We start from the raw sequence: 24120 nt of genomic DNA, 5'->3' as shown, positions 1-24120 counted from the left end.
GGTCATGAGTTCAAGCGGTGAATGATACACCAATCCAAAAAACTTGTACAAGTTATACCATTTCTCAGTTGGATTGCCACAGACCAACAATCCTTATCTGCTGTTACCATACATACCATTTCAAAAGTAGTTACGCATTTTGATAGCTTAATGGAACATTATGTGGCAAACTATTGTGAAATATTTGTGATAATTATTATGTCTATCAAACTGTACGAATACACCTCAGATAAAAATTTTGCTAAATGAAATCAACATTACATAGGCTTTACAACATGCAATGAACAGTTTTGTTTTTGTACCTGTTTTCACAGCATATTTAAGTGTTGTTCTGCACGTCACCAGAATGTCTTCCAAAGTATTCGGCTGTTCATCCAGCATCCAGTTAAATCCCTCAAGGAGTTCATCGGGGTAGTGGAAATCTATAACTTTTGTAGATCTATCAAATGTTTTCAAAATGTAATCAAGTAGAATGTCCAAAACTTGTTCCAAGAAAGTGAAAGTTACTCCTTCCCCATCGCATGCTGGCAGGAGGTCTGTAAAGATAGAAAAATGTTAAGAAGAAAAACATTTTAATTGCGTTTCCAGTTTATCCTCTAATTTTTCCCCCTGTAGGCCGCTTCTTAACACAGCCCCTCCAGGAAGTACACAACAGTTTTCAGTCACCTCCATAACTGGGGTAACCGAGAATCCATTATCTGACAGCAGGACATTATATCTGACTGGGTAGAAACTAATTATAGCAGTTAGTTTCCTCCTCTGGGGAGATCTGGCTGAGATCTGACAAGATACTCTAACCAATGTTAAATGATGTACAGCTCAGAAACCTAACCTCATTTATATCTCATTAGGTGTCAAATATCTATTTGCTTGAACACCCATTTTAATCAATCATTTATTAAATGGATAAGGCATCGGTTTCTAAAATAGTTATGTATGAAATCAAATCAAAATAGTTAAAAACTATTGGAAAATTCCCTCTGAGCCTAGAAACATGTATTGCTGCTTTTGGCAGATATGTTCATAATTACTTAGCATGACAACATAACATTAGTCCATTGATTTGCATTTGCAAATACAGCAGAAAAAGGAATTTCAGTTCAGTACATAAAACATTTGCCTTGTTAATGCTGCCAAATCATTACCTGAACAAAATACAATGAAAGAAGTATAATTCCATCTGGAGAAAATGTTTTAGATTTTAGGTATATTGTCAGAAAATAGACTTTATGAGGTATAACTAGGGTGTTACCAGCTGCAAATACTTGACACCTGGCTGTAAAGTGTGGAAACTGTATTAAAATGTTGGGTGTTGCACATTAGAATAAAAACATAAAAACGATTATAAGCTCAAGGAAAATAAAGACTATGAAATTCTAGAGCCAGCAATCCTAACAATTACAGTAGAAACAGATTTGGTAAGGACCATGAGGAGAGGTAGAAGTCCCAGTCTGCTTTAAAGTAGTGGATACCTGCAATACTCGGGGCAAAAAGGGGTGTTCATGTCAAGGAATGACATGGGGAAGGGATACTGGGTACCCTGGAGAAACTTCTATTTGCTCAGGGTCGAAACCTTTTCCCTGCAGGTTGTTAAGCTTTACAACCTGTGGAAAAAAGGTTTTGACCCTGATCCTGGAATCTTGGTTTGGACCTCTACTTGAGCCCCATTTCATTATTTTCTGGGGGGTTATTGGGTTTCCCCAGAAAGTTTCACTGCCATGTATTTGGTCCCAGTGAAAGTTCAGGGCAAAGAAGCTGTCATTTGATGTTCTTGTTCTCCTACAACTTATTCTGCTCCCCTGCTGACATTAATGGCTATATTTGGGTTGAGTTAAGGCTCTATCCTAAGAGATTGTCTTAGAAACTTCCACATTATGTCCAGGAGTCAGAATATTCAGGTCTTAGAGTCACAGAGTCATAGAGATAAACAGCAGAGAAACAGACCTTTCAGTCCAACTTGTCCATGCTGCCCAGATATTCCAAACTAATTTTGTCTCATTTGTCCGTTAGTATCCCTCCAAACCCTTCTTATTCATATACCCATCCAGATGCCTTTTAAATGTTGTAATTGTACCGGTCTCCACCACTTCCTCTGGCAGCTCATTCCATACACGCACCACCCTGTGTGTGAAAAGGTTGCCCCTTAGGTCCGTTTTAAATCTTTCCCCCTCACCCTAAACCTATGCTGTCTAGTTCTGGACTTTCCCACCCCAGGGAAAAGATCTTTTCTATTTACCCTTTCTGTCCCCCTCATGAATTTATAAGCCTCTATAAGGTCACCCCTCAGCCTCTGATGCTTCAGGGAAAACAGCCCCAGCCTATTCAGCCTCTCCCTATAGCTCAAATCCTCCAACCCTGGCAACATCCTTGTAAATCTTTTCTTAACTCTTTCAAGTTTCACAACATCCTTCCAATAACAATGAAACCAGAATTGCATGCAGTATTCCAAAAGTGGCCTTATCAATGTCCTGCACAGCTGCAACATGACCTCCCAACTCCTGTACTCAATACTCTGACCAATAAAAGAAAGCATACCGAACACCTTCTTCATTGTCCTATCTACCTGCAACTCCAGTCTTGGCCTGGCTTGTTAGCTGTTTTGAAGACGCAGACAGTGTATGCTGGATTTTTGACAGCAGAATCTGCAGAATATAAAATTTGATTTGATTTGATTTATTATTGTCAGGTGTACTGTGATAAAGTGAAAAATCTTGTTTTGTGAGGAACCAACCACCTGATGAAGAAGCAGTGCTCCAAAAGTACTTCCAAATAAACCTGTTGGACTGTAACCTGGTATTGTCTATATAATTTTTAACTTTGTACACCCCAATCCAACACTGGCACCTCAGAATCAGACAAATCATACTTTATATAAATATATCAGGATAATAGAACAGAATGCATAATATAGTGTCACAGCGATAGAGAAGGTGCAGAGAAAGATAAACTTTAATAAATGAGAGGTCTGCTCATAAGTCTGATAACAGCAGGGAAGAAGCTGTTTTTAAAATGATGGTAATCAAGTTAGAGCTTAAAGATCTTTGCATGAATATCAGATTCTCCTTTAACTCAGATCTTACGCCAACATTACTTTGCTTCTTTCTATTTCCAAATTTCTTCTTTATTGTGGAAGCTTAATTTCTTTCAGCAAATATCAAGCTTCAGTATTTCGAGATTTAACTCGAAATGAATACCCGGTCTAAACCTCACATCAAGCTCACTGAGTCAAATATTACAACCAATGATGTTTACCCTCCCTTCTGTATTTTTGATTACCAATTTCTGTATCAATGGATAGAGGTTTCCGGGCTGGTCTGGAGCTTTTACCTGGGCTGGTAGATGAATGTAATTGGGAGGGAGGAAAAGATTGATGTTCCCGAGAGTGGGTTGAAGTTTGGTCCTCTCAGAACCTTGCAGGTTGTTTGGCTTTCCTGGACCTGATGGTCTGTGAACTCTCATCTGTTCATCAATGTATAACAAATACTCATCAGCACCCCAGGCCCACAGGAATTACATACAGCACTGTAAGCTTGTTAAGCAAAGAAATGTGAAGCATGTATGTTCACAATCCTGATTATAAATACAAATTATGTATCTGGCTAGATATGCTTCTTTCAAACTCTGGTGAGTACAAACTTCTTCAATAACTTGGCTGTTCACAAGCCAGCCATTCTTTTGAACAAATGCTTCCACTATAAAGGTCCAACCTGACTGGACCAACCAGCTCAGTCATATGCAGCCTTGCGTATAGTTCGTAAATGTGTACGGTGTAGAGGTGAAGACTGACTGCTTCATAAAGCCTGCCCAAGTGGACAACATGGTTGCTCAATGGTTAGCACTGCTGACTCACAGTGCCAGTGACCCAGGTTCAATCCCACACTGTCTGTGTGGAGTTTGCCTGTTCTCCCCAAGTCTGCATGGATTTCCTCTGGGTGCCTCAGTTTCCTCTCACAGTCCAAAGATGTGCAGGATAGATGGATTGACCATACCAAAATCAAATTGGAGCTCGGTTTTCAGAAAAGGGTGGATTAGGCTTGGAGAGTTTAAACTGTGAAGTGGAAGGGAGAATCATATTGATAGGAACAAGGAGACAAGGAAGCATAGAAGCTGTATATCATGGATGGGACACAATCGAGTAATTAAATGTGCTGGTGAAGAAGAAAGAACAAGTTAACTTAATAAAGGACTTGTAAAAGCTAGGCATGGGGACCTGGACGGTACAGGGATCAGCGAAGAGCAGGAATAAAATAGTGTGTAGATGGGAAGGTTAGAGACTGATTTAAAATTAAAACGTAGCAACCTCTAATTCTCTTTGAAGTTATGTCACAAATGAAGGCATCACAGAGACTACACAAAGCAGCAAGGCCCCAATATCTGTTTGCATGTGTCTCTGCACAGTACAAACGCATCCAACTGAGTGAATAAGAACAGTAGGAGACAAAGGGTGATGGTGAAGAGTTGTTTTTTGGTCTGGAGATCTGTGACTATTGGTGTTCTGCAGGGATCGGTGCTGGTTCCACTGTCACTTGACATAGAGTCGTAGAGTCACATAAACAATTTGGATGAAAATTTAGGAAGCATGGTTAGGAACATAGTGAGTTTCTTCACTCAGAGAGTAGTAGGGGCGCGGAACACACTGCATGCAGCAATAGTCGAGTCGCCAACTTTAAGGGTATTTAAATGGTCATTGGGTAGACATATGGATGAAAATGGAATACTGTAGGTTGGATGGGCTTCAGATTGGTTTCACATATTGGCACAACATCGAAGGCAAAAAGGCTGTACTGCGCAGTAATGTTCCATGTTCTATGTTCTAACTTTGCGCATATTACCAAAATGGGTGCTTTAGTGGAGAGTGAAGAAAGTTTCTAAGATTGCAAAAGGATCTTGATCAATTAGGACAACAGGCTGAGGTGTGGCAGATGGACTTTAATTTGAATAAATGCAAGGTACTGCATTTTGATAAAACAAATAAGAAAAGGATTTATATAGTTAATGGGTAAGGCTGTGGGTATTGTTGTCCAACAGAGAGATCTATGGATTCAGGTACATAGTTCTTTGAAAGTTGCATCACAGGATGATTAAGAAGGCCACTTAGCATGATTGCCTTCATAGCTCAGACTATTGAGTATAAGAGTTGGAATGTCATATTACAATTGTAAAGGATGTTGATGAGGCCATTTTTGAAGCATTGAGTACAATTCTGGTTGCCCTGGCATAGAAAGGATATTACTAAATTAGAGAATGTTCAGAATAGATTTACAAGGATTTTGCTGGGACTGAAGTGCTTGAGTTTTAAGGAGAGGTTGGATAGGTTGGGACTTTTTTCACTGAACTAGGAGATTGAAGGCTAATCTTACAGAGGTTTATAAAATCATGAGAGGCACAGAAAAGGTAAATAGGAAAGGTCTTTTCCCAAAGGTAGGAGAGTTCAAAATTAGCAGGAGTTTTTTAAGGTGAGAGGAGAAAGATTCAAAACGACTGCAGCAGCCAACTTTTTCACCTAGAGGGCAGTTCACATGTGGAAGGAGTTGCCAGACGAAGTGGTAGATGCAGGTAGAGTTACTACCTTTAAAAGACATTTGGACAGGTGCATAAATAGGCAAGGTTGAGAGGAACTTGGGCCAAACATAGACAAATGGGACTAGATTAGTTTGGGAAACTTCATCAGTGTGAATGAATTGGACTGAAGGGTCCATTTCTGTACTGGATGATTCGATGACTCTATAAACATTTATTTGAGCTGTGTCCCTTGTGCCACCTTAGCAGCCACAGCTGAGCTTGGGGAAGGGGAAGGCTGCTGACTCCTTGTAGATTACCTCAGATGACTTCAGCAGGTCTCATCTGATGGACTGCACTTTAGAGGGCTCCGGTCTGCGAAACGCACCGACAAGGATGCAAGAGCAACATCCTCAGACTGACTTGATGGAGACAGTTGGGTGCCTGTCAGTTGGAATGTGGTGTGGCAGAGTACCTCTTTCATAATAATCCTATGGTGCTTGTCTGTCTCTTCTCCTTGTTTTCACTGCACAATGGCAACATCCTCAACCCTTGAGGAGTTTGGGGACCAGGGGGTAAAGTCCCTCAGCCCCCTTTTGTCTAACCAATGAATTCATTCATCTGTGGCTGAAGTGATAGAGTGAAGGCCCCTGTAAATATATGCGCATTCATATATAGATGAATCTAATATATAACTCTGATTGTCCCATTGGACCCACAATGCTCAGCAACTATTCCACAGAGGCAGAGTGTGCTCATGGGTTGCCCCACGCAGAAACTGATTACACCCCTTTGCTAATCATTCCAGTCTGCTCATGATCTATAGCACCTTTGCCAGATGTACCAGAATTTGGCTATTCATCTATATCAGCTCCTTACTGCTTAGTCCAGAGGCTCAATATTTGGACTCAGCTCATTAGAGGCCTGTTCTCAAATGGTCCTCTGAGTGTCAGAGCCTTAGCCATTTCTTTCTCTTGTAGCTGCAAGTCCATATCAAAGCTATGCTCACCAGATTGTGAGCTGATTCTGTTCTGGTTAGATTACCCACTGAGGTGTTTGTTTATGCACAGATGCAGGGTGAGGTGGAAGCCTTTTGCAGTACATTCTGTGAGGCTCACAACCATTCCTCCTCAGGTTGTATGGTTCGAAAGTATGGTTTGAGTTGCTGGAAGAGATGGGCCCAGGGGTAGGGTCCATTCTTTTTGCTTGTCCTGACTTGTAAATGGGGTCCAGAGGCAGGACTGCATTAGTTACATGGGCTTCAACACTTACCCAAGGTTTCATCAAGACAAAGGAGAGATTTTGTCAATGCTTTTCATTTTTCAGCCATCAGGACATTTTACAAGAATACAAATTCAAGGAGAAAACCAACATTTATACTTTGTGAGAGGCAAGTTCTGGTTGGATGGCAAATAGACTCTGATTGGAAGAGGGGTTGCCGTGATTTGAATTGAATTATTTGAATTTAGTGAACTGAATTTATTGTCACATGTACCAAGACTCAGTGATAAGCTTTGTCTTGCGAGCAATACAAGCAGATCACAGAATTAAATAGCATAGATAAGAAAAGAATAGGTAAACAGCAGCAAAAATAAAAATATAGGTACAGGCGAATGCTAAGAGTTTGTGAGTCCACTCAGTATTCTAACAACAGTAGGGTAGAAACTGTTTCAAAACCGGCTGTTGCATGTGTTCAGGCTTCTGTACCTTCTCCCCGATGGTAGAGGTTGTAGAAAAGCATTACCAGGGTGGGATGGATCTTTGAGAATGCTGGCGGCCTTTCCTTGACAGCGGGCTTGGTAAATGAACTCTATAGATGGGAGGTTGGCCTTTGTGATTGTCAGGGCTGATTTCACTACTCTCTGTAACCGTCTCTGATCTTGAGTGGTACAGTTGCCATACCAGGTAGTGATACACCCAGGCAGATTGCTCTCAGTGGCGCACCTATAAAGGTTGGCAAGGGTATTCGCTGTCATGCCAAATTTTCTCAGCTGCCTGAGGAAGAAGAGACACTGTTGGGCCTTTATAACCAGTGTGTCCACATGAAGAGTCCAAGAAAGCTTGTTGTGGATGACCAATCCCAGGAGAATGGCACTCTGCACTCATTCCACCTCTGTGCTGTTAATGTATAGGGGGGCATGAGTAACATCCCGCCAAAAGTCAATAATGAGTTCCTTGGTTTTGCCAGCACTGAGAGCTAGGTTGTTCTCAGTGCACTATTTTTCCAGGTCTTCACCTCCCGTCTGTAGTCTGTTTCATCACCATCTGAAAATCGACCGACTATGGTGGAGTCATTAGTGAACTTGTAAATAGCATTAGTCTGGTATTTGGTGATGCAGTCATGGGTATGCAGTGAGTACAGTAAGGGGCTGAGTATGCATCCATGGGGGGTTCCAGTGTTTAGTGTTATTGATGATGAAATATTGTCCCCAATCTTCACTAATTGTGGCCTGTGGATAAGGAAACTGAAGATCCAGTTGCAGAGACTTAGTCTGAGATCACTAAGTTTAGCAATCAGTCTTGAAGGGAAAATAGTGTTGAAGGCTGAACTGTAGTCAATGAGTAGGATTCTTACGTAGCTGTTCTTAGTGTCAAGATGTTCTAGGGATGAGTGAAGGGAAAGTGATATTGCATCTGACGTGGATCTGTTGGTCCGATAGGCAAATTGGAGTTGGTCAAGAGTAATTGGGAGGCTGGAGTTGATTATGCCATGACCAGCCTTTCAAAGCACCTTTCATGTTACTTAGCAGTAATTGAAGAGGTGAAGTTTAATGATCATAACAACATGAGTTGACATCTCACCATGGGAGTTGAGGAATATAAGTTTAGTTAATTATATAAGCCTGGAATAAAAGCTGTTAGCAGTAATGGTGGCAACCAGCTTATTGCAAAACCCCAATTCATAAAGGTCCAATAGGCTGACCTGGAGGTGCTTCTGGACCTACAGTTGTGCAGTGGACTACACTGCAGTTTCAAGTTGCCTCCCAAGCCATCCCATGACACAGCATCACCTACTCGAATGCAATAAGGAGTGAACAATAAATGTCAGCCTTGTCAGTGGCCCCCATGTTCCATCAGCAATTAAAGAAATGTGATTTTCACTGACTATCGTAATATTGTATATAACTTGCATGAAGCTTTTTGAGATACTAAAGCCATAATCATTTTATTAATATTTCTAATTTCTGCTCAAAGATGTTATGTCACAGCTGTGGAGTAGGTGGGACTTGAACCAGGTCTATTACTATCTTTTTAAATTGACATTTTGATGTCCAGGAAATATAGAGACTTTTGAAACATGTATAGGATTTTTGACTCAAATACTCTGCTTTTTATTTTGGATTGACCTCAATTTTATGTCCCAGCTTCTCATCACATCTATCTTTTAGAAACATTTGTTAACTCATTCTTGAATCTAAATGTGACATGTACTTCAAAATGTTTCCCTGTTTTCATTCCATAGTCTCCATTTTAACTTCAGGATATAAGCTTTGCAGGTGAGGCTGACTCAAGTAGATTTTAATGCAGTGGCTTCAGTTTTAAAGGAATATCAGTTTCCCAGTCAAATCAGACAGATCTAACAGGCAGGAGTGGAAAGTCTGGTGGTTAGAGGCTGTTAGTGAGGAGCAGAATGAAGGGTCTCCAGCCCTCAGATAACATTTGGGAGGAAGTTCAGGAGGAATTTGTGTCATGGGGAAATAGAAAGGAATGTCCTCTTGTGCTTACCCTTGTGTATAAGATAGGAACCAGAGTGAAGTTCCATTTGTATATACAGAAAGAAAACCTTGAATACCAATGCAATAAGCTAATTGCAGAACATGCCATATTGCATATTCTGTAAGTAAGAACAACTTCTGTTTCCTAATAAGTTCTTGTAATTAGCATGACTTTGAATTTCAGTTATTTCTTTCCAGACAAAAAAATTACCACTAGTGATTATCATTATCTATGGTCATGCATTTAAATGAATTTCTTCCAATTGTTAATTTAACAGAGATGTTAACCCCCTAACTTGTCAATTCTTGGCATCTGATGTTTGATTGAAATTCCAGTTGACATCTAATCAAAGTCTTTCATTCTTTTAATCCCAAATCTTATCAATGTTCATTGCTTTTCCATGTTAGGACCATAAGATGCAGGAGCAGAAATAGGCCATTCAGCCCATCAAGTCTGCTCTGCCATTCAGTAACATCATAGCTAATTTGATAATCCTCAATACTACATTTCTACTTTTCCCCTATAATCCTTGATGCTCTTACTGATTAAAAATGTGTCTACATCAACCTTAATGCCAACACAGCCACCAACATATGAATCTATACATGATGTTAACAATGCTATTAGGGTGGCACAGTGGCACAGTGGTTAGTACAGCACTAGGGACCTAGGTTCGATTTCTGCCTTGGGCATCTGTCTGTGTGGAGTTTGCACATTCTCCCCGTGTCTGTGTGGGTTTTTTCCAGGTGATCCTGTTTCCTCCCACAATCCAAAGATGTACAGGTCAGGTGAGTTGGCCATGCTAAATTGCCCATAGTGTTAGGTGCATTAGTCAGGAGTAAATTTAGGGTCGAGGAATGGGTCTGAGTGGGTTACTCTTTGGAGGGTCAGTATGGACCTTTTGGGCCGAAAGGCCTGTTTCCACACTCTAGGGAATCTAATCTAATGTTGACATTTTGTTTGCCTTCTCCGAAGCCTAGTGGTTTGTCAGTCCCAATGCTGTCACTTTGGCTGTTGCCAGGACCTGCTGCTACTCCAGGCAACTTTGTTTATTGATAACTTGACATAGCCAAGCCTCTACAGCTCTCTGTAATGAAGAATTCCAAAGATCCATTATCGTCACCTTTGGGAGGGTCAATGTAAACATATAGAATCACAAAATCATAGAATCCCGATAGTGTTGATGTAGGCCATTTAGCACATTGAGTCTACACCAGCCCTACAAAGAGTATCCTACCCAGACCCATCCCCCCCAAACCTTTCTCTGTCACCCTGCATTTCCTGCAATTAATCCACTTAGTCTGCACATCCCTGGACAATATGGGCAACTTATCATGGCCAATCCACCTAACCTGCATGCCTAAGGCCTGAGGTCTTACAGATGATATCCCAGGGTGGAAGACTGCAATACTGTCTATACTGTCTGTCTTTAATTGCTACCTGCTGGTGAAGGATCTTCATTTCCAGATACTAGCTAAATTCTCATCCTTCAGAAAACATATCAATTTATGCTACTAAATGAATGGATCCAAGAGTTTTCTGCTTAATCAATGTTTAATTGATTTTTACAGAAGCTACTCAAGACATTACCATCACAAATCTCCTATCATCAACATTTTGTGGGTTGCAATTGTCGAGAAATTGAAATGGTCTGTACAAATAAATACTTTGACAACAAGAGCAGTTCAGAAGCTAAGAATCCTTCCTCTGAGCGCACTGAATTAGCACAATCATGGACTATTACATCTAACTATATCAAATTCATTGACCTCAATTTTGGGAACAGACACGACAATTCAATGTGCCCATGCCCATTCATATTGAGGTGGCTAAGATTTGTCTACCAAGCTCAGCTAAATATTCATAATAAATAGGAACAGGAGTAGTCTATTCACCCTCCGAGCCTCTTCTGGCATTCATTAGGGTCATGGCTATGATTTCTGTACAATTTCTTGCCCTCCAAAAGCTAAGATAGAAAATCTGCATATTAGTTGGAATCCTGAGTGCTAGGGAGCACTCCTGTGTGAATGTTGGGCTGTGGAGTATTGAACAGCATTCATCAGTCTGAGTCCCACCTGGTGGCCTGCTGTACAGTTTGCAAGAACTTCTTTGGAGCAATCTTTTATTGTACCTTGTCTTTAAGAAGTGAGCTTTCACCAGGAAAAGCAGCCCGTATGGGTCCCTTTTGGAATGGCAGGCGGTGACCAGTGGGATACCACAAGGCTTGGTGCTGGGACCGCAGCTGTTTACAATATACATTAATGATATAGATGAAAGCATTAAAAGTAATGCTAGCAAATTTGCTGATGACACAAAGCTGGGTGGCAGGGTGAAATGTGAGGAGGATGTTATGAGAAAACAGGGTGACTTGGGCAGGCAAGGTGAGTGGATGGATGCATGGCAGATGCAGTTTAATGTGGATAAATGTGTGGTTATCCACTTTGGTGGCAAGAACAGGAAGGCAGATTGCTACCTAAATGGAGTCAAGTTAGGTAAAGGGGAAGGACAACGAGATCTAGGTGTTCTTGTACATCAATCAATGAAAGCAAGCATGTAGGTACAGCAGGCAGTGAAGAAAGCTAATGGCATGCTGGCCTTCGCTAACAAGAGGATTTGAGTATAGGAGCAAAGAAGACCTTCAGCTGTACAGGGCACCTGGTGAGACCGCACCTGGAGTATTGTGTGCAGTTTTGGTCTCCAAATTTGAGGAAGGACATTCTGGCTATTGAGGGAGTGCAGCATAGGTTCACGAGGTCAATTCCTGGAATGGTGGGACTATCATATGTTGAAAGATTGGAGTGACTGGGCTTGTATACACTGGAGTTTAGAAGGCTGAGAGGGGACCTGATTGAGACATATAAGATTATTAAAGGATTGGACACTCTGGAGGCAGGAAGCATGTTTCCACCGATAGATGAGTCCAGAACCAGAGGACACAGTTTAAAAATATGGGGTAGGCCATTTAGAACAGAGTTGCAGAGAACCTTCTTCACCCAGAGGGTAATGGATATATGGAATGCTCTGCCCAAGAAGGCAGTGGAGGCCAAGTCTCTGGATACTTTCAAGAAAGCGATGGATAGAGCTCTTGAAGATACTGGTATCAAGGGTTATAGGGATAAGGCTGGAACAGGATATTGATTGTGGATGATCAGCCATGATTAGCCATGAACGGTGGTGCTGGCTCAAAGGGCCGAATGGCCTACTCCTGCACCTATTGTCTATTGTATGTACTTTGGCATCTGCATCAATGCTGCCACTCCACCTGCTTTGTACACAGCTTATACACATACAATGTTACGAGGAAATTAACAAAGAGATGCAGGAACTTGCAAATAAGTCATTCAAATAAGTTAAGAATACAAGTTTTGTTTTCTTACACCCTCAAACTCTACAGGTGTGGGCATTTCCATAAATCATGGCACTATTTCCCAAGTATCAGCATCAATTAATTTGATCTGAAACACCAAAACTCAGAAAGCCTGGTGAATTTCACAGAAGTAACTTATATTGTTTTAGAAACAAGATTTCTAAATATTCATGTGAATTACATGAGTAGCAGGCTTGAGCCCAGGGCTCATCGCTCCTTTCTCCTTTTTGCTTTTGCTCTTTTTTTTCTTTTCTTTCAAATCTGGAGATTGGTGGCTTCCAGCTCATTGTCAGGATGAACAGGACACAGTGATTAGAAGGTCAGTCAGGTTGACCTCATAGAATATGAGTTGCCTGATTAGGGTTGCTAATCTGTCCAATCAGGGAGTGTCAGAAGTTCTGTTCCCTCTGGGAGCCAGCTCTGAGCTGACTGGGTCAATGTCATGTACTGTGCATGTGTAAATAAAGGGTAGTTTGGCGAAACGGTCCTGAACAAGATTGTGGATCAAATGGAAGCTACAAAATCGCAAATGGGGCAGAAGCAAAACATACCCGGCCCCTCAGAATATCCTGCAAGGCTGTCAGAGTCGGTGCATTCTCCCCCTCCACCTAGTGTTGAAGAAATTTCTGAGGACAAGATGGACATGGTAGATGTTACAGCCTCTATGTCGTTACTGCATGAAGAAGATGAATGTCAGCCGAGATGCTCCGGGCCCAAGCAGCAGGCTATGGTCCAGAACACACTGCCAGTATCTGAGGCAAAGTGTGAAGAACTGGACCAGTGTAAAAAAAACCCTGAAGAATCCACAGGGAAAAGAACAGTCCTGTGTGCCAGTACTTGGAGGGGGAGGGATATAGTGATTGGAATGAGATCAGCCAGGTGCATCTCATAGAATATGAGTCCACTGATTGGGGTTTTTTATCTGGTACAATCAGGGAGTCCTGACTGACAGATATAAACAAGAGTCTCAGAGCTTCTGCTCGGTCTGGAAGCTGGCTTTCAGCTTGCTGTGCCAGTGTTATGTACTATGGACATGTAAATAAAGGGTGACTTGGTAACGGGATACCCACCTTTTTGGAGTTACTTTAGGCTCTATCCTAGCCCAAGGTCTCCCGGTGAGTGAGCAGCAGGTCCCGGGATAAGGGGTGAAAGCTTAAGTGAAAGGGATGGCAAAGGAGCCTGATGACTGATGACCATCAGCAGCAGCTGGACAAGTGTTGGATGGGGAACAGGAGGTAGGCAACCAGCGCCTACCCCAGGCTCATGGCTATGGTTCTGACATGTCAGTAACGTGAGCCCAGAGGCTGTTACAGACACCACAGAGCACTCCAGAGACTCCAGCCAATGTCAGGCAGTGACTGCAGGAGCAGCAGGGGAGGAACAAGAAGAAGGGAGAAATACAAACTTTTATTACTGTAAAAGGTCTTTGAGAAGGTGACCAAACAGGTAGATGAGAGTAAACTGGTTGATGTGGTGTATATGGATTTCAGCAAGGCGTTCGATAAGGTTCCCCACAGTAGGCTACTGTACAAAATGCAGAGGAATGGGATTGTGGGAGATATAGCAGTTTTGATAAGTAATTGGCTTGCTGAAAGAAGACAGAGGGTGGTAGTTGATGGGAAATGTTCATCCTGGAGTTCAGTTACTAGTGGTGTACCGCAAGGTTCGGTTTTGGGTCCACTGCTGTTCATCATTTTTATAAACGACCTGAATGAGGGCGTAGAAAGGTGGGTTAGTAAATTTGCAGATGACACTAAGGTCGGTGGAGTTGTGGATAGTGATGAAGGAAGTTGTAGGTTACAGAGAGACATAGATAAGCTGCAGAGCTGGGCTGAGAGGTGGCAAATGGAGTTTCATGTGGATAAGTGTGAGGTGATTCACTTTGGTCGGAGTAACCGGAGTGCAAAGTACTGGGCTAATGGTAAGATTCTTGGTAGTGTAGATGAGCAGAGAGATCTCAGTGTCCAGGTACACAGATCCTTGAAAGTTGCCACTCAGGTTGACAGGGCTGTTAAGAAGGCATACAGTGTTTTAGCTTTTACTAACAGACGGATTGAGTTCCGGAACCATGAGGTTATGCTACAGCTCTACAAAATTCTAGTGCGGCCGCACTTGGAGTATTGTGTACAGTTCTGGTCACCACATTATAAGAAGGATGTGGAAGCTTTGGAAAGGGTGCAGAGGAGGTTGACTAGGATGTTGCCTGGTATGGAGGGAAAGTCTTAAGAGGAAAGGCTGAGGGACTTGAGGCTGTTTTCATTAAAGAGAAGAAGATTGAGAGGTGACTTAATAGAGACATATAAGATAATCAGAGGGTTAGATAGAGTGGACAGGGAGAGCCTTTTTCCAAGAATGGTGATGGTGAGCACGAGGGGGCATAGCTTTAAATTGAGGGGTGATAGATATAGGACAGATGTCAGAGGTAGTTTCTTTACTCAGAGAGTAGTAAGGGTATGAAATGCTTTGCTTGCAATGGTAGTAGATTCGCCAACTTTAAGTACATTTAAGTCGTCATTGGACAAGCATATGGACGTACATGGAATAGTGTAGGTTGGATGGGCTTCAGATTGGTATGACAGTTCGGCACAACATCGAGGGCCGAAGCGCCTATACTGCACTGTAATGTTCTATGTTCTATGTTCTATAAAATCTTGGTGTTTCAAGATGACACTGGAGCTTAGCACCAAGTTGCATATAACATGCAAAGGAACACTTGTCACTGTACTTTTATATGCATGTGACAATAAATTTAAACCTAAAATCTAAAATCTGCCCCGATATCCTTTGATGTCATTGACATAGAAAAATTGATGGAAAATTGAATCATATTTCACTGAGGAACTCCACATTGCACCTTGCAGATATATACAGAACTGACCATCAGTGAACAAAATTTAAACAAAAACAGAAATAGCTGGAGAAACTCAGAAGGTCTGGCAGCATATGTGGAGAGAAAACAGAATTAATGTTTCAGGTCTTGTGGCCCTTCCTCAGAACCTTTTTGACCACTCAATATTTATTCAGTTAAAACAAATGAAGATACCCAGGAACATATATATTTAATCATCTAGGGCAGTGGGTAAATATCTGCACAGACATTGATTTACTACTTTATGGATTTTGGATCAAAAGACATTGATTTCTGGATAGCACTGTGTCAAAGTATCCTCCATAAAGTATTGTCTTGACCAAAAGACCATAAGATATAGGAGCAGAATTAGACCATTCAGGCAATCAAGTCTGCTCTACCATTTGCTCAAGGTTGAAATGCTTCTCATCCCCATTCTCCGGCCTTCTGCCCATAATACTTGATCCCATACTAATCCTGAACTGAGCGATCTATCTCTGTCTTAAATACACACAATGATTTGGCCTCTACAGCCCTCTATGGCAATCCATTCCACAGATTCGTCACCCATCAGTTGAACAAATTCCTCCTCATTTCAATTCTAAAGGATTGTCCTTCCAATCTGAAGCTCTAGTCTCTTTTACTGGAGGAAACTTCTTTTCCACATCTACTCTATCCAGGCCTCTCAGTATTCGGTAAGTTTCAATGAGATCCCCCACATACTTCTAATCTCCATCGAGTACAAACCCAGAGTCCTCAAGCAGCCCTCATCTGACATGCCCTTTATTCTGGGATCATTCTTGTAAATCAACTCTGGACCCCCTTCAAGAGCAACATCCTTTCTGAGATACGGTACCCAAAAGTGCCCACAATATTCTAAATTCAGTCTGACCAGAGCCTTTTACAGCTTCAGGAGTACATTTCTGCTCTTGTATTCTAGCTGTCTTGAAATGAATGCCAACATAGCATCTCCATTCCTAACTTCCAAATGAACTTAACAACTTTAAGAGAATCCTGAACTAGGACTCCTTTGTCCTTCTGAGTTCTGAAGATTTTCTCCATTTAAAAAGTAGTCTATGCCTGTGTTCTTCCTACAAAAGTGATAATCTCTTCACACAAAATATTCTTCTGTGCAACCATAGGAAATGCAACTTCTATCCTTTCACCTCCTCCCTTCTCACCATCTAGCACCCCAAACACTCCTTTCAGCTGAAACAATGATGACTTGCATTTCTTGCCAGGGATTATGTCAGGGATTTCAGGAATAAAAGGATGACTAGGGTAGGTATCGGTCCAGTCAAGGATAGTAGTGGGAAGTTGTGTGTGGAGGCGGAGGAGATTGGTGAGACACTAAATCAATACTTTTCGTCAGTATTCACTCAGGAACAGGACACTGTTGCTGATGTGAATATTGAGTCACAAGTGATTAGAATGGATGGCCTTGAGGTACGTAGGGAAGAGGTCGGGGGAATACTGGAAAGGATGAAAATAGATAAGTCCCCTGGGCCTGATGGCATTTATCCTAGGATCCTCTGGGAAGCTAGGGAGGAGATAGCGGAGCCATTGGCCTTGATTTTTAGGTCGTCGTTGTCTTCGGGAATAGTGCCAGAAGACTGGAGGATAGTGTGGTCCCCTTGTTAAAGAAAGAGAGCAGGGATAGCCCGAGTAACTATAGGCCAGTGAGTCTCACTTCTGTTGTGGGCAAAGTCTTAGAGAGAATTGTAGGGGATAGGATTTATGAACATCTGGATAGGAATAATGTGATCAAGGATAGTCAGCATGGTTTTGTGAAGGGCAGGTCGTGCCTCACAAACCTTATTGAATTCTTTGAGAAGGTGACCAAGGAAGTGGACGAGGGTAAAGCAGTAGATGTGGTGTATATGGATTTTAGCAAGGTACCCCATGGCAGGCTAATGCAAAAACTACAGAAGTATGGCATTGAGGGTGCATTAGAGGTTTGGATTAGGAATTGGCTGGCTGGAAGGAGACAGAGGGTAGTAGTTGATGGTATAGGTTCATCTTGGAGCGCAGTTACTAGCGGTGTTCCACAAGGATCTGTTTTGGGACCATTGCTGTTTGTCATTTTTATAAATCACCTGGAGGAGGGGCTTGAAGGCTGGGTGAGCAAGTTGGCGGATGACACGAAAGTCGGTGGAGTTGTGGACAGCGAAGAAGGATGTGGCAGGTTACAGCACGATATAGATAAGTTGCAGAGCTGGGCAGTAAGGTGGCAAATGGAATTCAATGTAGCTAAGTGTGAAGTCATTCACTTTGGTAGGAGTAACAAGAAGATGGATTACTGGGCTAATGGTAGACTACTTGGTAATGTGGATGAGCAGAGGGATCTTGGTGTCCATGTCCACAGATCTTTGAAAGTTGCCACCCAGGCAAATAGTGCTGTGAAGAAGGCATATGGTGTACTGAGCTTTATTGGTAGAGGAATTGAGTTCTGGAGTCCTGAGGTCATGTTGCAGTTGTATAAGACTCTGGTGCGGCCTCATCTGGAGTATTGTGTGCAGTTTTGGTCGCCATACTACAGGAAGGATGTGGAGGCATTGGAACGAGTGCAGAGGAGGTTTACCAGGATGTTGCCTGGCATGGTAGGAAGATCATATGAGGAAAGGCTGAGGCACTTGGGACTTTTCTCATTGGAGAAAAGAAGGTTTAGGGGAGATTTGATAGAGGTGTACAAGATGATTAGGGATTTAGATAGGGTTGACAGTGAGAACCTTTTTCCACGTATGGAGTCAGCTGTTACTAGGGGACACAGCTTTAAATGAAGGGGTGGTAGGTATAGGACAGATGTTAGGGGTAGATTTTTTACTCAGCGGGTTGTGAGTTCATGGAATGCCCTGCCAGTAGCAGTGGTGGACTCTCCCTCTTTATGGTCATTTAAGCGGGCATTGGACAAGCATATGGAGGTTATTGGGCTAGTGTAAGTTAGGTAGGCTTCGGTTGGTGCAACATCGAGGGCTGAAGGGCCTGTACTGCGCTGTATTTTTCTATGTTCTATGTTCTATGTAGTACTCAGGTTCACACTGTAGTTTCCTCTGAGCTGGGGAGTTCAGATGCATTTTGGATAACTGCTTTATGGAATGCAGCTGATCAACCTTCAAAGATGACCTTGAGCTTCATGTCACTTGTCAATTTATTTCTCATGTTGCTCCAATTCTGACCTTTCTATTCATGGCCTGCAGCAGTTTTCCAATGAAGCTCAACATAAACTCAAGGAACAGCAACGTCTTTCATCTTAGCACTTCCTTAGCCTTCCTGACTTAATATTGAATACAACAAATTTAGATGATAACTTTTTCTTTTAGAGATACATGTACCTTTAACTTTGAATGATATCCTGTACTTTATGTATTTATTTTGCAGTTTTCTTTACAACCTAATATCATATTTAGTTGGCTGAATGTAGCCTTCAAACTCCATCTGGATACAATCTTTGCCTCTCGACTGTACTCATAACACTATCTTTAGGTTTTCTAGTTTGTGAATCTCTCCTACTCTTGCCTTCAGCATGCTCCTTTTCTTTTGTTCTTCTTGCCCCTTCACCCTTCTACTCACTTAAAAACTCTTATATTTCTGTTTTCTTTCACTTCTGATAATTGGTCATTGACCTGAAATGTTAATCCTTTTCTGTCCACAGATGCTACCTGACCTGTTATCTTTCCACTATCTACTAGTTATCTGCTATCTTTCTGTTTTTACTTTCAGAGTTCCAACACCCTTTTCCTCAGAGATCCAATACTTTGGATCAACATGAGTTTGTAGAATACAGGAAATTAGGAACTGAATTAAAGATCAGATCTCAGCACCTCATTGCTGACCTAACATTCAACAAAATCATAACTGAACCACCCTAGACTTCAACTCCTTTTTCTTATCAGCTCCTGATGCTCCTCAAATTTCCCAAACTTCAAAAATCCATCGACCTCCAATTCATTCAATGAGTTAGCCTCACAATTCTCTCGGGTAGAGAATTTCAGATGTTTAGTACCCTCTGGAATAAGAAAATCCTTTGTTTTACCATTTTAATTGAGTGCCCCTTATTCTGAAATCATGCTCCCTAGTTCGAGATCCCCTCATTGGTGGAAACATCTTCTTAGCATCTTCCTTGTCAAATCCACTTATGTTTCAATTGATGACCACTCATTCTTTTAAGCATTGATGAATAAAGGCCTAACCTGTTTAGCTGTTCTTGATAAGTCATTGCATTCATTGCAGGAATCAGTCTAGTAAGTCTTGAGTTGTCTCCAATGCTCAAACTTCTTTTGTTAAATGCAAGGACTAAAGCTGTATTCAGTACTCTAGGTGTAGCCTCATCAACACCATGTAAAGTTCTCACAAGACTTCACAATATTTAAACATTAAACCTTTACTAATAAGGGTCAAAATTCCATTTGCCTTCTTCCTAACTGCCTGCTAACATTTTAGGTTTCACGCACAAGAACACCCAGATGTCACTGCATGGCCCTCTTTTTGGAGTGTCTCTCTATTTAAATAATTATTTACTTTTTGATTTTTCCTACCAAAATGCAAAACTTCAAACTTTCCTATATTAAACTCAATCTGCCAAGTTTTTGTCCATTCACAGACCTATCTGCATCCCAGATAATATATTATGCTGATATTATCCCATCAGCATAATATGCCCTCTAACCTATTTTTGTATCATCACCAAATTTGGATATATTACACACCCCCTTCCTCCAAGTCATTAATACAGATAGCAAGTATTAAGATAGATAGCAAATCATTCGAGTCCCAGGACTGATCTTTCTAGCCCTCCACTAGTTATGAATTTTCAGCCTGAAAAAGTCCCATTACACCACACCCCCATTCTCTCTTCTGTCTATTATGCAATCCTCAATCCATTATAGTACCCCAAAATTTAACTAAGGATTAAATTCCTTTGATGATATGAAAGAACATAATGATAGGAAGGCAGGCAGTAGAAACTTCGTTGGTCGAATTAAGAAAATGATTTATGAGTCTCATAGGTGTTGTGAGGTGTGAGGTTATATAAATACAGTGGATGGACAATCATCTGAAGGTAGAGTGATTTTAATGGGGGATTTTAGCTTTCATATGGATGAGAGAAGCAGGCTGGCATATGTCCAAAAGGCAAGTAGTTTCCTGGGTGTATTGGACAGATTCTGCAGCATTTTGCCCTAAAGGCCATAAAGAGGCATGTTAGATCAGGAATGAATAATGAGCCAGATTTGGTTAACAACCTATCAGTACTTGAATGTTTAACATTAATGATCATAACGTGGTTGCTTTCATGGTAATGCTTGAAATGAAGTTGTGCAAAGTGGATATCTAGGTAGGGCTAACTTCAATGGCATTACATTGAGATTGTTGACAATAAGCTGGAAAATACGTTAATATATAAATGATCAGGGGAGGCATTAAAAATGTGATGCAGAATCATTTACATCTCTAAGATGCAAGGGCTTAAATTGCCAAAAAGACAACTATGAGCAATTAAAGAGGTGAGAGATAATGTAAAAGCAAAAGAAAAGGCAGAACTATTTTGTTTTAAAAGCACATCTTAATGAAGAGTAAAGGTACAAGGAATGGCTAAGTGTTATAAAACATATAAAAGCTGTTAGAAAATGTGAGCAATAACTTGAAAGAGTAAATTGACAAAAATGCTTTCAGTTACATTAAGAAATAACTGATAACAGTGATATAAATAGTAATAAGAAAATTATGTCATGCTGATTAATTACTTAACATTTGTATTTAGATTGGAGGGAAGGTTCAGTATATCGGACATCCCAAAGAAAATATTGTTGAAGCAGGTTCAGGAGCTCATCAAAATAATAATGGAAAAAAAAAGCACACGAGAGTTACAGATTCTTAGGACCAGATAGTTTCCATTCCAACGATTTAAGGAATCAGCATTGCAGATGTTCCTATTATAATCTCTATTCAGGAACTATTCCTTTAGATTGAAAAATTGTGCATATTGCATGTTACTTTACTATTTTAGGAAAGTGAGAATGAGAAACCTAGGAATTATAAAAACAGAAATTACTGAAGAAACTCAACAAGTCTGGGTGCAACTGTGGGGAAAGTAAACAAGTTAACATTTTGAGTCTTTTTTTGGGACTGGTACAGAGTGAGTTCTGAAGATGAGTCATTTTGAACCCAAAACATTAATTGTTTCTCTGTCCATAGATACAACTAGACCTATTGAGTATCTCCAGCACTTTCAGGCATCTAGCATCCACAATATTTTGCTTTTATATGTGGCAATTATAGTTCAGTTAGCCTGAGCTCTGCTCTTGGAGTATTACTGGAGTCTATAAAAAGATTAGAATGATGAATATCTTGAACATTTTTAGCTTATCACGGAGACAGAATGGATTTGTAAAGGATATGTCATTCTTGATTAGCCTGATTGAATCTTTTGAAGAGATGATTAAATTAGAATATAGAATATAGAAAATAACAGCACAGGACAGGCCCTTTGACCCACGATGTTGTGCCGAGGTTAAATTCTAATGTAAAATATAATAACGTAACCTACACACCCCTCAACCCACTGCTATCCATGTGCAAAATTGACAAGGGAATGTCTAGTAGACAAATGTCTATTTATATGAACTTCCAGAAGACATTTGATTCTTCACCAGTGACTGTTACCTAAGTTGAAGCCCATGAAATTGAAGGGAAATTACTAGCTTGTTTTGGAAATTGGTTGAGTGGTATGCAGAATAGGTGCAAGTGTGGGATGACTTAAGTATGTTAGCCTGGGTATTCTGAGGAGTAGGAATCACAGACAGATTGCCACTCTAATTCAATTCTTTCCAGTCATGCCGAACTCTGCATCACCAGCTGGGAATTCTGATCATGCCTGTTTTAGTAATGTGGAGTGTATGTGAAATCAACACAGCTCCCCTACAGTGCAGGATAGTTGGCGAGTGAAGGGGATTGAATTGCACCCTGATTTGCAGCAGCTAGTGTGCTGCATTCTTGGTCCAGTTGAAAGCCAGACATTTTGACAGTGGATGGTGGAGGTTGACCTGACAGGATGTGGTGGAACTGTGTCAGCACAGGTTGATAAGAAGTCTTGTCATCGGCTAGGGACATACGGTTAGAGGGAGGTGCGGTTGGGGTGTGTGTAGTAGATTGGAGTGTCAGCTTATTAGTTAACCAGGAGTTAAACTAGGTTTTTAAGCATCAAATTTAGTTTACAGATGACACAAGGTAAGTTGAAGAACTAGGGTGGCTTCCAGAAGGACATGGATAGGCTAGAAGAGTGGGCAAAGAAGTGTTAGATGCAATACAATGTGAGAAAATGTGAGGTTATGCGCATTAGTAGGAAGAAAATAGGTATAGACTATTTTATAATGGGGAAAAGCTTTGGAAATCTGAGGTACAAAGGGTCTTGGGAGTCGCAGTTTAAGATGCTGTTAAAGTTAAGATGCAGGTTCACTTCGCAGTTAGGAAGGCAAATGTAATGTTAGTGTTCATTTCAAGAGGGCTAAAATACAGCAGCAAAGATGTACTGCTGATGTTGTACAAGGCTCTGGTCAGACTGCATTTGGAATATTGTGAGCAGTTCCCCATATCTAAAGAAGGATGTGTTGACATTGGAGAGTGTCCAGAGGATATTGACAAAAATGAGCCCAGAGATGAATGTTTTGTCATTGAGGAGCACTTGAAGGCTCTAGGCCTGTACTCGATGGAGTTTAGAAGAATGAGGGAGGAATCTGACTGAAACTTACAGAATGCTGAGAGGCCTGGATAGACTAGATATGGAGAAGATTTTTCCAATAGTCAGAGAGACTAGGACCTAAGGGCACAGTTTCAGGTTGAAGAGATGACCCTTTAGATGAGGAAGAACTTTTTCAGCCAGGGGGTGGTGCATCTGTGACACCCATTGCTGCAGAAGACTGTAGAGGCCATGAACCAACTTAAATAGGTTCTTGATTAGTAAGGGGATCAAAGGTCATGGGGAGATTTCAGAAGAACGGGTTTGAAAAGCATTCAACCATGATCGAATGGCAGATTGATGGGCTGAATGGTCAAATGTTGCTCCTATAGTTTATAGTCTTATTGTTCTTTACTGATTAACTATTAACAAGAGCAGAACACTCCAACTTCTCTGTTAATGGATTCTTTTAGAGGATTCCACACACAAGGGAAGTGACCAGCAGAATTTCTGGGCAATTCCCTAGAAGGTTCTTGGTTTCAACATGGTCCTGGACTGTAACTTGAAACTGCGCCGCCCCAACAACTCTCTGACTATCAGAATACCTGAGCCATTGATAATTTGAATTAATGGGCAAATATGAGCCAAGTGGATCTCAATACAGCCAAATGTGAGGTCCTCCACTTGGGGCCTGAGAAGTATAGAATTTTCTAGGTAGTGAAAAACTAGAAACAAAGATTGTTAGAAGTTCAGGTGCATCAGTCATTAAATTGTCATGAACAGGAAAGAAAAATAATGGAAAATAGTTAATGGAATGTGTGCCTTAATGTCTAGTAGTCTGTAAAGTGGATCATATTTAACCTGTACAAATGTGAGGTTAGCTCTGACCTGGAGCATTGTGAACAGTTGTGATCACACCCCTCAGGCTGGATACATTGGTTTTGAAGGGAGTGCAGCATAGATGCTCAAATACAGAGAGAGATGATACAAAATAGAATTGTACTTCCTGAAATTTAG

The 24120-nt window shown here is 41.1% G+C and overlaps 1 protein-coding gene across 1 annotated transcript in view; it reads right to left on the bottom strand.

Moving 5' to 3' along the window:
* The window catches only part of gad2 (glutamate decarboxylase 2), a 147933-nt gene that overhangs the window by 79933 nt on the left and 43880 nt on the right, over window positions 1-24120 (bottom strand). Inside the window, exon 4 of the mRNA XM_072575985.1 lies at window positions 303-536. Coding sequence (XP_072432086.1) covers window positions 303-536 — 234 coding nt within the window. The remainder of the gene's footprint in view (window positions 1-302; window positions 537-24120) is intronic.

The sequence above is a fragment of the Chiloscyllium punctatum genome, chromosome 8, assembly GCF_047496795.1.
Source record: "Chiloscyllium punctatum isolate Juve2018m chromosome 8, sChiPun1.3, whole genome shotgun sequence".
Taxonomy (NCBI): domain Eukaryota; kingdom Metazoa; phylum Chordata; class Chondrichthyes; order Orectolobiformes; family Hemiscylliidae; genus Chiloscyllium; species Chiloscyllium punctatum.
Note: the sequence above shows the minus strand (reverse complement) of the source record. Positions and strands in the feature narration are given on the sequence as shown.